This window comes from Oncorhynchus keta, chromosome 1 (assembly GCF_023373465.1).
Source record: "Oncorhynchus keta strain PuntledgeMale-10-30-2019 chromosome 1, Oket_V2, whole genome shotgun sequence".
Classification (NCBI taxonomy): Eukaryota; Metazoa; Chordata; class Actinopteri; order Salmoniformes; family Salmonidae; genus Oncorhynchus; species Oncorhynchus keta.
In genome coordinates this window covers 19743420-19758226 of record NC_068421.1, presented here as the reverse complement: position 1 = coordinate 19758226, position 14807 = coordinate 19743420, and the positions used below count along the sequence as shown (strand labels likewise).

Below are 14807 nucleotides of genomic sequence, written 5' to 3'. Positions count from 1 at the left end.
CGACGCTCTATAAAAGTGAACTAATCAGTGAGCAACTTTCCTTTTTTCTGAGTTGTTCTTGAGAAACAAAATTCCGTCTCGATGTCTGGACTTGATAAAGCGAGCAGTGGTCCAAGGAGAGCGCGGGAGACAGGATGTCCATACTCCATTCAGCGCATTTGTTCTGGTTTGTTTCACGACATTTACACTCGAGTCAGAAATGATTGAGACTGGAATGTAAATTATAATTAAGGACATCGGGCATATTACCAAACAAATCCATCTCTCAGGTGCCACAGCGTCTTAAATGTGCGTGCGTAAAAGAGGGACAGAAATTGTAGTGACCTCGTTGTCGACCTCTGCCATTTGATCAGTGTACATAAAACCGTGATGGGGAACAGGTGGTATTTGGGGCGCCATGTAACCGGTTGGTACACATCTGCCAGGCTATCTGCTCCCCCTTCTCGCTGTATATTCGGCTGGGCTGGGCTGGTATATTCACACCTCCAGTATAATCCAGCCAGCAAACAGGATGCGGTCCCGAACGTGTGCCAGTCAGACGGAAAGAGGATGGAGTGAGGGGGTTTGTGGGGAAGTAGGCCTACACAAATGAAACATGCGCTGCCTTGTTTATGCACTTTCAGCTGTCTGTATTCGACACCATCAGCAAATACACAGAGAAGAGGCATGACTGCATCAAAAGCACCAATATGTTCTCACATAGGCCTATATAGCGTCTCTGTTTCTTTGATCTGGTCATATTTTAGGCCTCGGGTATGTCCTATCTTCAGGGAGAACATATTACACAACACTTTGACTATAAAAATAGGCATGGTGTCTGGTTTATATTAGGTTGGGTCTTATCGGAATTGTAACCTTAATCACTCTCATAAAACGCTGGTCACGGTTAATTGATTGTATTAGAACGCAATCAATGTTGTTTGGCAGTGACTTCAGACGCGTGCGCTCTCTCTTTCCTTTTCCCTCTCATTGTCTCTTCCTCTCGCTCCTCTCTTCTTTAAATTAAACCACTAGTCAAGGCTTAGGGGAACGACTGTAAACTGCTGGCTAAGCTACTTTCATTCTTGAAGTTGGTGCGAGAATGAGACTCATTTTTTTAAAAATCGGCAGGTAAGGACAAACCCTACACTAGCTACCGAGGTGGAGAGACTCTACTTTTCAACCCTGAATCCGTTACTTTTACATATACAATAATAGGAGGCTGTACAATAGACCCAATAATATGGCAACATTAAAGAATGTCTTACAACACCCAGAATCTATAAACCAGATGTATTATCTCAGGCATGTCCACACACACACACACACATCATTTTTGGAATTCAGAAAAGTGCACCTACTATGTAGCAATCCATGTGTGTGGGGAAATACACAAAAGCTCCCCTCATTACTCTGAGTGTGACCCGCATAATATAAATGTGTGGTGTTAGCTCCAATAGACAATTCGCTAGCCAGTCTAATGAATTGGTTCGTGCAGCAATAAATAAAAGCGGCGGTTATCACTTCGTGATGAAGTGCAAATAGACCATCATCGATTCCATTTCACGGGTGCGCGAAGTGGACGGAGGAGAGGGGAACCCGCGTGTGAATTCACTCACCTAAATGGAAGTCTCTCACAGCCACATAATGTGACATATGCATAATAATTGCACGCTGTCCTCACACATACAACTTCGCTATCTCCAACAGTGCAGTAATACCTAGCAATACAAAACAATACACACATCTCAAAATAAATTAAAATAAGGAAATGAATAAAAAACAGAACAAACAATGTCAGGAATATAAATGTAATGTATATATACTACCAGTCAAATGTGTGGACTCCTACTCCAGTGTGTTTCTTTATTTTTTTACTATTTTCTACATTGTAGAATAATAGGGAACACTTCAAAACTATGAAATAACACATGGAATCATGTAGTAACCAAAACAGTGTTAAACAAATCCAAATATATATTTGACTGGTGCTGTATTTGTGTACTTTATATGTACTTTCACCACCAAACTGGCATGTCAGATCTGTACTTTTTCAATAATAATGTTTATTTGCTCTTCAATTTCGGCTACAATGTCTGTCTATAGCATAAACACAAGGGGACAAAATAAGTCCGTTTTATTCCAATGCTTTGACAGATATTTAGGGGTTCCCACATTCACTTCTATCTCCACCTACACTGGCGCTGGGGAACTAGCCATAAATACAAACGGATGCAGAAAATAGAATGCAATTTTATTCAAATAGCCTAAGACTAGTGATGGCACAATTATCATCATCATTATCAACCGACAATTATAGACAATAACCATGGACCCCAAAAAATATATTGACATAATTGTCTTAATATATTAATTTTAGGAGAAGAGGGGATTGAACTTCATACCGTATGCAAGTAGATCTAGCTTACCCAATAGCAGTTTTTCATTTCTACAGTTTTTAAAATGAGTAGAACACCACAGTTGGGAGGAAAAGCTTAATTGGTGTTTTGAAGGGTGTCGCCAAAGCTGTGTTGTGTGCATTAGGTATGATGTCACATTTTCAGAGATGCATTATTAAAAATATATATATATTTTAACTAGACAAGTCAGTTAAGAACAAATTCTTATTTACAATGACGGCCTACCGGGGAACAGTGGGTTAACTGACATTGTTCAGGGGCAGCACGACTGATTTTTACCTTGTCAGCTCGGGGATTCGATTCAGCAACAATTCGGTTACTGGCCCAACACTCTAACCACTAGGCTACCTGCCGCCCCAAACACAGTTATGAAGCATTAGGCCTGCAAATAAATAAAAAAATTCGACAATAACCGTTACCCAAAATGTAATAATCGTCACAGCCCTACCTAAGACTTTAGAAAACTTTAATTTGGATAAAGGCCTATGCTTCGAGACATCGTTGTCTCTTTCTTTTCATAATTGTTGTTTATAGCACTTGTTAGAGACAGGGTCATTCGGGCAGAAAGGAGACGTTCTGGTTTCTTATTGAATGGGATAGGTTATCGCCATTGAGCATATTGTATCGTCAAGTTTAGCATGTGGATGGATTGGGGAGGGTTTAGAGGCGAGAGACCTGCACCGTCTCCGGAGCGCGACAGACAAAGCTACAATCAGTAATAGATATATGGTTCTTCTCTAAACAGCCTGATTCACAGCCTGACCCCCCTCAAGTTCGAGATTTGTTATTATGTGCCATTATTATTTTGATTAATATTATCATTACTATATTATCATCATATTATGTCTAATTGGGGGTGGTTGTCCTGTACTTACACTCACAAAGGGATCATCACTGTTCCACAGAATGACTGAATGGCGAGACTCTTGCTGTGAACTTATACAAATAAATCTCCGTGCGCACTTCACTGTAAACTTGACCCGCCGAGCGCTCGTGATGCCTCGGTCGGGACCATGCCTGAAGCCTCTTGCACGCATTCTCGCACCTACGGAACATGGAGGAGTGGGAAGCATATTGCTAAACTTAAAACAAATGTAAATCAAGTGTTTTATTGTATGTCATTTTCACTTTTATAACAATAAGAGAACGTTTCCATAAACAAAATAATAAAGAATGTGAGTCGATATTGTCGATGACTTCAGCCATTCTTATTCAATGAGAACAGGCTACACAAATAGGCTACACAAACGTATGAATGTTCAGGTAGGAATGGTAGGTATTTGAAGCTGAAGTTAATTTGGCCAAAATAAATAAAGTGTTAAATAAAAAAGGGCATTATGTGATAGAGGATCAACACAGATTGAAATACGTCGCCCGAGCTATTCAAACAATGTTCATTTGTTTCTGTTAAGTCACTTATGTCTGAACTCTAGAAGCAGTTGTATAAATACAGAACAGGCTGCACACACAGAAACCAACATTCCTCCCGAGCCTACTGTAGGCTACAGCCCTGAAGATTCCACTTTCCTTCACTAGGTGTTCACATTTGACATGGAATTAGTTTAGGGGTATAGGCTCTAAGACCCCTGTTGACCCCCCTCCTAACACCACCCACTCCTTTCCTTCTCACCCCTCCCTGCCCGTGCCTGCTCCAAGTGTCCAGGGAAAGTATAAAGTGGGAAGGGACCCGCAAGGACGGGACATACGCTTCTGGGCTGGTACAGTCATTACCTCGGAAAATCTCCAACCTCTGGTCACTTTCTCTGCTTCTCTCTGTTGCACAACTTGGGAGTCTTTCTTTCCGAATAGGAATAACTTCAAGACCATCAACAAATAGGCGCCTTGAATGCTGACCTATTCCTGATTATTTAGAGAAGGTTTATTACTGGAGTGACAACTTACGTTCACGTGAAAGCTTCTAAAAACGAAAGGAAGAAGTTTTCAAGAACAAAAAGGGAAAAGAGAAACCGGAGCCAGTTTGGGATGCTGCCACTCTCCAGGATGCAGACTCGCAGCGCGCTGAGTTCCTTAGTGTGCGTGATGAGCTGCGCGTGGCTGCACTCTGGACTGGCCTCACGGCATAAATCTCCCGTTCTGCCCATCCATTCGGAGAGGGAACCTTTACCATCCAAGGGCATGTCAGGTGAGCCAAGATGCTTCTTCTACTTCTTTTCAACCTAAATATCTGAATTCAATGAATGACCCCTGCTGCGTTTTGAATCCTGGCACGGGCATTTCAGCACTATAGGCTAGCCTAGTGCTCGTTTGCTAATCTGCCAAATATAAATGTGAATGTATAGCCTAATATGTCTATCGCTTTTTAAGACCGTCAGTAGATGATTACTTAGGCTACTACAGCCTATTCTTAGCCTATCATTTTGTCTAGCAAAGTGTGTCACTGCACAGCATCACCCTTATTATCAACCCAATCTTTTTGTTTGTTCTCTTCCTTAAATGTCCCATTGTTATGGTTACTTCATGAACAATTTTGCAGAAAACATCTTAATCATAACCACCGAGAATGCCATCTGGTTCATATGCAGGGCTTTAAACTGCTTGGTTTTAAAATGGTAAGAAGTCAAGGGATTAGAGCAGTGTATTAACAACTGCCACTAATAACGTTTATCCAATTCTGGAAACTGTAATCAATCGGCTGTGCCAAGCAGTGATTTATATTGGAGTGAGTTGTGCGGGAAAGCATGGTGCTACGTCTAACTCTAACGCGACTGGACTGTTTAAAGTGTAGTCACTTAATGAAAGAATAATGCGAACCAGGTTGTTAGCAGCTACGGCAACCGCGCAATATCAAATCAACAGGAGTGAACTTGGCACCGGGGAGCCTCACCTCCAGGCTGCGGCGAGCACTCATATGGAGCTAGGCAGGGGAGGGTTGTGGTGCAAACACTTGTTGCTGGGGCAATTGTTATGTAGGCTTTTTATAATGCAATACTTTTATTAATAATACTTTAACAATTATTTTGAAATACTGAAACCTAATATATCAATTCGTTTCCATTACATAGCCCCTGGTAGGCTACCAAAAGCGCATTCCTTTTATTTCTCTTTCCAAATGGCTTGGTGTTTGTTGTGTGAATGGACTTATTTTTTAATTCATTTGATCTCTGGAGCATGAGACATCCAGTCAATCCACCGAACATGTCCCAGCTGAGGAATCGATTATCTGTCAAACATCCACAGTCTGGCTGGGCAGAATCCTATTTTGACGTTCTGTCTGACGCCAATGTGGGAGTATGCAGTCTTTCACTTCGCAGTGAACTGTCCAGTACATATCTCATTGGCAAGAGCATAGGCCTGGCTATCCTATTGAAGTGTCTGGCAATGCCATGCAATCGTTTCTGTTCTACTAAATGTTTGGTTGATTGTTTCGAGCATAAATTGTGAATTAATTGTAGCCATTCGAATAAGAAAACAATACAACATAACATGTTGATCTCAGACTAGGCTATGTAATAGAGTGATATGTCACGTGAACTATGTAATGGAGTGATATGTCATGTGAACTATGTAATAGAGTGATATGACATGTGAACTATGTAATAGAGTGATATGTCATGTGAACTATGTAATGGAGTGATATGTCATGTGAACTATGTAATGGAGTGATATGACATGTGAACTATGTAATGGAGTGATATGTCATGTGAACTATGTAATGGAGTGATATGACATGTGAACTATGTAATGGAGTGATATGTCATGTGAACTATGTAATGGAGTGATATGACATGTGAACTATGTAATGGAGTGATATGTCATGTGAACTATGTAATGGAGTGATATGTCATGTGAACTATGTAATGGAGTGATATGTCATGTGAACTATGTAATGGAGTGATATGCCATGTGAACTATGTAATGGAGTGATATGTCATGTGAACTATGTAATGGAGTGATATGTCATGTGAACTATGTAATGGAGTGATATGCCATGTGAACTATGTAATGGAGTGATATGTCATGTGAACTATGTAATGGAGTGATATGTCATGTGAACTATGTAATGGAGTGATATGCCATGTGAACTATGTAATGGAGTGATATGTCATGTGAACTATGTAATGGAGTGATATGCCATGTGAACTATGTAATGGAGTGATATGTCATGTGAACTATGTAATGGAGTGATATGCCATGTGAACTATGTAATGGAGTGATATGTCATGTAATGAACTATGTAATGGAGTGATATGCCATGTGAACTATGTAATGGAGTGATATGTCATGTGAACTATGTAATGGAGTGATATGTCATGTGAACTATGTAATGGAGTAATGGAGTGATATGTCATGTGAACTATGTAATGGAGTGATATGCCATGTGAACTATGTAATGGAGTGATATGTCATGTGAACTATGTAATGGAGTGATATGTGTGAACTATGTAATGGAATATGCCATGTGAACTGTAATGGAGTGATATGTGTGAACATGTAATGAATATGCCATGTAATGGAGTGATATGTCATGTGAACTATGTAATGGAACTATGTAATGATATATGCCATGTGAACTATGTAATGGAGTGATATGCCATGTGAACTATGTAATGGAGTGATATGCCATGTGAACTATGTAATGGAGTGATATGTCATGTGAACTATGTAATGGAGTGATATGTCATGTGAACTATGTAATGGAGTGATATGCCATGTGAATGCCATGTGAACTATGTAATGGAGTGATATGCCATGTGAACTATGTAATGGAGTGATATGCCATGTGAACTATGTAATATGGAACTATGTAATGATATGCCATGTGAACTATGTAATGGAGTGATATGTCATGTGAACTATGTAATGGAGTGATATGTCATGTGAACTATGTAATGGAGTGATATGCCATGTGAACTATGTAATGTCCTATGTCAGCTCAGTTGGTGAGCCATGTGAACTATGTAATGGAGGGATATGTCATGTGGTTCTATGTAATGGAGTGATATGCCATGTGAACTATGTAATGGAGTGATATGCACATGACTGAAGTCGCTAACTGTAATGGAGTGATATGCCATGGCAACTATGTATTGGATTGATTATTATTAACTAACTATGTAATGGAGTGATATGTCATGTGAACTATGTAATGGAGTGATATGCCATGTGAACTATGTAATGGAGTGATATGCCATGTGAACTATGTAATGGAGTGATATGTCATGTGAACTATGTAATGGAGTGATATGTCATGTGAACTATGTAATGGAGTGATATGTCATGTGAACTATGTAATAGGAGTGATATGCCATGTAATGAACTATGTAATGGTGATATGTCATGATATGTCATGTGAACTATGTAATGGAGTGATATGTCATGTGAACTATCTAATGCAGTGATATGTCATGTGAACTATGTAATGGAGTGATATGTCATGTGAACCATGTAATGGAGTGATATGTCATGTGAACTATGTAATGGAGTGATATGCCATGTGAACTATGTAATGGAGTGATATGCCATGTGAACTATGTAATGGAGTGATATGCCATGTGAACTATGTAATGGAGTGATATGTCATGTGAACTATGTAATGGATATGCCATGAACTATGTCATGTGAACTATGTAATGGAGTGATATGTCATGTGAACTATGTAATGGAGTGATATGTCATGTGAACTATGTAATGGAGTGATATGCCATGTGAACTATGTAATGGAGTGATATGACATGTGAACTATGTAATGGAGTGATATGTCATGTGAACTATGTAATGGAGTGATATGCCATGTGAACTATGTAATGGAGTGATATGTCATGTGAACTATGTAATGGAGTGATATGTCATGTGAACTATGTAATGGAGTGATATGCCATGTGAACCATGTAATGGAGTGATATGCCATGTGAACCATGTAATGGAGTGATATGTCATGTGAACTATGTAATAGAGTGATATGCCATGTGAACTATGTAATGGAGTGATATGCCATGTGAACCATGTAATGGAGTGATATGCCATGTGAACCATGTAATGGAGTGATATGTCATGTGAACTATGTAATGGAGTGATATGTCATGTGAACTATGTAATGGAGTGATATGTCATGTGAACCATGTAATGGAGTGATATGCCATGTGAACTATGTAATGGAGTGATATGCCATGTGAACTATGTAATGGAGTGATATGCCATGTGAACTATGTAATGGAGTGATATGTCATGTGAACTATGTAATGGATATTATTATTATGATATGCCATGTGAACTATGTAATGGAGTGATATGTCATGTGAACTATGTAATGGAGTGATATGTCATGTGAACTATGTAATGGAGTGATATGTCATGTGAACTATGTAATGGAGTGATATGTCATGTGAACTATGTAATGGAGTGATATGCCATGTGAACTATGTAATGGAGTGATATGTCATGTGAACTATGTAATGGAGTGATATGTCATGTGAACTATGTAATGGAGTGATATGTCATGTGAACTATGTAATGGAGTGATATGTCATGTGAACTATGTAATGGAGTGATATGTCATGTGAACTATGTAATGGAGTGATATGTCATGTGAACTATGTAATGGAGTGATATGTCATGTGAACTATGTAATGGAGTGATATGTCATGTGAACTATGTAATGGAGTGATATGACACGTGAACTATGTAATGGAGTGATATGTCATGTGAACTATGTAATGGAGTGATATGCCATGTGAACTACGTAATGCCAGCATACTTCTGATTTAAAGTTCAACAAAAGTATACTAACGCCCCAACCTCAGTTCTTATTAACTTAAGCAACCTAAACAGGGGGATGTTACAGGCCACTCACCAGTTTTACATGTATATGTGGACTCTACCAACTGCTAGTGTATTGTTGTCTTAATGGGTTCTTCTGGACTGATTGCAGGATGTTCATTCGGAGGAAGATTCTATTCTCTGGAGGACACTTGGCACCCTGACCTCGGGGAGCCGTTTGGAGTAATGCACTGTGTCCAATGTTACTGCGAGACAGTAAGTAACACCCTTCACAATAAGCCTAATAGAGTACATGTCAATCTTGGATAGTGGAGCCATGATGTAGGCATATCAATGGACAGAAATTGGGCCTAAAATAACAAACAAATTAATTATGAATGAATCAATTACCAAAATCATCTCCAGATCTTAGTGCCCCCAAAATGACCCCATTTAACAAATATCATCAGGCCTGTGTGATACAGTTTTGAGGTCAGAGTCGGATGAGGAGTTGATGCTTCTTGTCTATTATTTTCAGCAAAGGGGTCGTAAGAGTAAGGTGTTGGGGAAGGTAAGCTGTAAGAACGTCAAGCGGGACTGTCCTGAGCCTAGCTGTGATGACCCAGTACTGCTACCTGGACAATGTTGCAAGACCTGCCCCAAAGGTAACCCCTACTAGCCTACTAACTGTCCCTATCACTATATAGACCTGCCCAAAGGTAACCCCTACTAGCCTACTAATGATCTATCCTGCCCCATGTCTCCTGTTACCCCTCTCTCGCTCTCTCTAGGTCAGTTAGTTTCATTATGTTGTTCTCTAGAGAGGCTGATTGGTAATCAGTAGCCGGTCTGGTCTCGGTTGTCTCTCCTACTTGACTGTGTCAAATACGCTCATTCTCGCTCTCCTTTCATTAATTTATCTTATTCCCTCTTTGTCACTCCCCCATTCACCCACTCACAATCATGACTCATCATGACTCACAATCATGCACCCCCCGCTGCCCACACACACACACCACGCACGTGCCTGCGCAAACATTCACTCACACGTGTTGGGCCTTATTTTCTCCATAGTTATTCAGCAGTGTGTTTTGGTAATGGAAAGTTAAGGTAAAGCCCTGGGTTTCTCTGAGGTGTGGGCCCCCAGCACTGAGACAACATTGAGTGTGTTTGTGTTCATGTGGGAAAATGTTGAGTGTGTGTGTCGTAGTGGTGATTTTTTGAAAAGCTTGGGAGTGTGTTGTGGTTGTGTCTTTAGGAAAAGTATGAGTGTGTGTGTCTAAATGTTAAAAAGCTTTGAGTATGTTTGTCTAAGTGATGGAAAACGGGGTGTGTATGCACGCATGTTTGTGTGTGTGTATATATATATTCACTGGTGCACCTGAGGATACAGTATAGTGGAATGGAAGGAGGTGAGACTGACACTACACAGAGCATGCCCTATGGAGAGAGAGAGAGAGAGAGAGAGAGAGCGAGCAGATAGTCTAGGAGTAGAGTGGATGACCTTGAAGAGATAGGTCTGGACTCTTTGATGATGTGTGTGTGTGAGTAAGAGCCTGTCTGTCTCGTAGTGTGTGTGTTTTTTCTCTCAGTATGCTTTTCAGTGTGTCTGTATTTCAGTGTGTGTGAGGCACTGAAATGTGCTCATGGCATCAGGACACACAGTGGTTTAGAACAGCAGGTCATTGTTGGGATTGCACGTGAGTGTCACTCCCCCTCTGCTCCTCGGACTAAGAAACCAACCTTGCTACCGTGGCACCCAGACGAGCCAGGAGTGATCCAACAAGTGATTGGAAGAGACACCTGGAGAGAGAGAGAAAGAGGAGAGACAGACAGAGAGGGTGGATAGAGAGAAATAAGAGAGGGAGAGAGACAGACAGAGAGGGTGGATAGAGAGAAATAAGAGAGGGAGAGAGACGGACAGAGAGGGTGGATAGAGAGAAATAAGAGAGGGAGAGAGACAGACAGAGAGGGTGGATAGAGAGAAATAAGAGAGGGAGAGAGACAGACAGAGAGGGTGGATAGAGAGAAATAAGAGAGGGAGAGAGACAGACAGAGAGGGTGGATAGAGAGAAATAAGAGAGGGAGAGAGACAGACAGAGAGGGTGGATAGAGAGAAATAAGAGAGGGAGAGAGACAGACAGAGAGGGTGGATAGAGAGAAATAAGAGAGGGAGAGAGACAGACAGAGAGGGTGGATAGAGAGAAATAAGAGAGGGAGAGAGACAGAGATAATTAGGGAGGACAGAAAGAACTCTTGACATTTCAGAATTATTCCTCTCCTCTATTTCACCCTGTCACTCTTTCTAGCTGTTTCACTCATTCAACATTTGCTGTGATTCTCCTTATTTTATGCCTTCATGTTAAAGTAATGCCAACCTGTAGGTGTTGTGTAAATAGCCCACCGCCTCACACGCGGTGCCCCTGGGTGTTGTGTTGCACTTGTCCAGGCGAGGTGGACAGTAAGCAGGCGGAGGCGGTGTTTGATGGCTTCGAGTACTTCCAGGAGAAGGAGAAAGAGGATGATCTGCACAAGTCCTACAATGACCGCTCATACCTCAGCTCTGAGGACATTTCCTCTGGGGAGAGCCGCACTGGTGAGCATGCACACTCGACCACACAAACCCACTCATGCAAACACACATACTGTACACTCATGCATGGAAATACATCATTTACATTTAGTCATTAACATTTTAATCACTTACGGTAATTTTTAGGGTTAAGTGCCTTGATCAAGGGCACATCAATAGATTTGGTCACCTAGTCGGCTCGGGGATTCGAACCAGCAACATTTCGATTACTGGCCCAATGCTCTTAACCGCTAGGCAACCTAACATGGAAACACACACACATATTATACATGCAGTACATGGATATACAGTACAAGGATATACAGAGAAGGACACATTCTCTCACAGCTCCCGTAACAAGGAAATTATTCCTCCATTCAGTCATTCTGAATTACATCTTTACTTAACTGTGTGTGTGTGTGTCCAGACTTTGTAGCAGTGTTGACGGGAGTGACAGGCTCCTGGTTACCCAGCTCCAGTGGTGTGGCCCGGGCACGCTTCTCTCTCACTAGAACCAGCCTGACCTTCTCCATCACCTACCAGAGGTAACACACACTGACAGAAAAACTAACAATAATCGTGTGATAATCATTAGTAATGACTAGTCTCTAACTTGATCAAATGAAATTGTATCTTTCTCTCCTGTTCTCCCTCCCTCTCTCCTCTCCTAGGGTTGGGCGACCAAGCAGGGTTGCCTTCCTTGATTCAGATGGAAACACTGCGTTTGAGTACAAGACCCCTAAGAGAGACTCAGACATGGTAAGAGACTGGAACACTCTCTGTTCCTAGGTAGACTTTTCTGCAATTTATGTTTTTGTTGTGTGTCTATGTGTGTGAATGTGAGAAGACAGGGAGAGAAAGATGAAGTACCTCCATGATAAACGCACTCTCTCTGTGACTCTCCGGTCAAACTCTCACTCACCCCCACATAATTCACCCTGCAATGATAAACACAGACGCTGCCACAAATACACAAACACACACACACACACGCGCACGTACATACAGACACACCCACACACACACTCACAGCATTGTCACAGCATTGCCTTATCCGAATGTTGTCTGAATGTTGCTGAGGTAATCAGTTCTCGATTACTGTAAAATAACGCATGGAGCCATTCTCACAAACAGTTGATTTTATTGGGTCAAATGGAATGGACTGTTGGACTGAGAGGCACAAGGAACTGCCACAGTCACCTAACTTTACACAGAGTAAACACAGAGAAAGAGAAGGAGAAAGGAAGGTATAGTTTATTTAAGAGGGGAGCTGTGTGTGTGTCATCACCAGTGCACCATTTCCCGTCTAAAGCCAAATTACACACGTAACATCATCACATTCGGTAACAACTTAAGTCAGGACCCCTGAATATGGGCCTAGAAAAAAATGTACTTATAATTTTTTTGACAAATGCCCCTATCAAGTGTCGAGTGCTAGAGGACCTTAGTGAAACCGCCCTGGGACGGCTAGGGGGAGGGTTTGTTGGCACAGATTATCTCGGGGGGTGGTATTTAGTGCGTGACATTACCCCGTGCGAAGGAGACCGAACACAATTATAATTAAAAGAGGAGATTATATCCTGGAGTCTGAGCTATGAGGTGTGTGTCCGTCATCACATTTCTTACCCCTCTAAGGCAAATATTTTTTCCGGAGGTTTCGTTGTTTGAGTCCAGAGTCTCGACGGGCTGATCTTTTCCACAGATGGAACTGTGTGTGTTGCAGAGAAATTAAACAGCATATGCAGACTGTTTTGAGTCAGTTTGGAAGCTGTAACTATGGCAGAATACAACACACACACACTCAAACCCCAGCCTTGGCTAAGAACACCAAACACACACACACACACACACACACACACACTCAAACCCCAGCCTTGGCTAAAAACACCACACACACACACACTCAAACCCCGGCCTTGGCTAAAAACAACACACACACACACTCAAACCCCAGCCTTGGCTAAAAACACCACACACACACACACACACACACACACACACACACACACACACACACACACACACACACACACACACACACACACACACACACACACACACACACACACACACACACACACACACACAAAACCCCAGCCTTGGCTAAAAACACCACACACACACACACACACACACACACACACACACACACACACACACACACACACACACACACACACACACACACACACACACACACACACACACACACACACACACACACACTAAAACCCCAGCCTTGGCTAAGAACGTGTGTGTCTGTGTTTCAGATCTGCGGGGTGTGGAAGAATCTTCCCCAATCCCACGTGCGACAGCTACAGGCAGAACAACTTCGGGTTACTATGACAACAGCCACTGGTAGACGGGAGCAGATTGAAGGAAAGATCATCAAACACAGAGCACTGTTCGCAGGTGTGTGTGTGTGCGTGCACGTGTGTGCGTGTATTTATGGGTGCATGAAAGTGTTTGTGTATCTGTTTAAATGTGGATAGAAGAAGACTCAATATTTCCATGAATTCAGATGTATGTACATACAGTTGAAGTCATAAGTTTACATACACCTTAGCCAAATACATTTAAACTCAGTTTTTCACAATTCCTGACATTTAATCCTAGTAAAAATGTCCTGTCTTAGGTCAGTTAGAATGTGAAATGTCAGAATAATATGAGAGAGAATGATTTATTTCAGCTTTTATTTCTTTCATCACATTCCCAGTGGGTCAGAAGTTTTACATACACTCAATTAGTATTTGGTAGCATTGCCTTTAAATTGTTTAGCTTCCCACAATACGTTGGGTGAATTTTGGTCCATTCCTCATGACAGAGCTGGTCTAACTGTGTCAGGTTTGTAAGGCCTCCTTCCTCGCACACACTTTTTCAGTTCTGCCCACAAATGTTCTATAGGATTGAGGTTAGGGTTTTGTGATGGCCACTCCAATACCTTGACTTTGTTGTCCTTAAGCCATTTTGCCACAACTTTGGAGGTATGCTTGGGGTCATTGTCCATTTGGATGACCCATTTGCAACCAACCTTTAACTTCCTGACTGATGTTTTGAGATGTTGCTTCAATATATCTACATAATTTCTCTTACTCATGATGCCATCTATTTTGTGATGT

General features: G+C 41.4%; 1 protein-coding gene across 1 annotated transcript in view; it reads left to right on the top strand.

Moving 5' to 3' along the window:
- Nucleotides 1-4096: 4096 nt before the first annotated feature.
- Nucleotides 4097-14807, top strand: part of LOC118371080 (chordin-like) — a 28740-nt gene continuing 18029 nt past the window's right edge. The window contains exons 1-7 of the mRNA XM_052517661.1: nt 4097-4542; nt 9289-9392; nt 9655-9781; nt 11566-11712; nt 12116-12233; nt 12360-12447; nt 13959-14100. Coding sequence (XP_052373621.1) covers nt 4383-4542; nt 9289-9392; nt 9655-9781; nt 11566-11712; nt 12116-12233; nt 12360-12447; nt 13959-14100 — 886 coding nt within the window. The 5' untranslated portion in view covers nt 4097-4382. The remainder of the gene's footprint in view (nt 4543-9288; nt 9393-9654; nt 9782-11565; nt 11713-12115; nt 12234-12359; nt 12448-13958; nt 14101-14807) is intronic.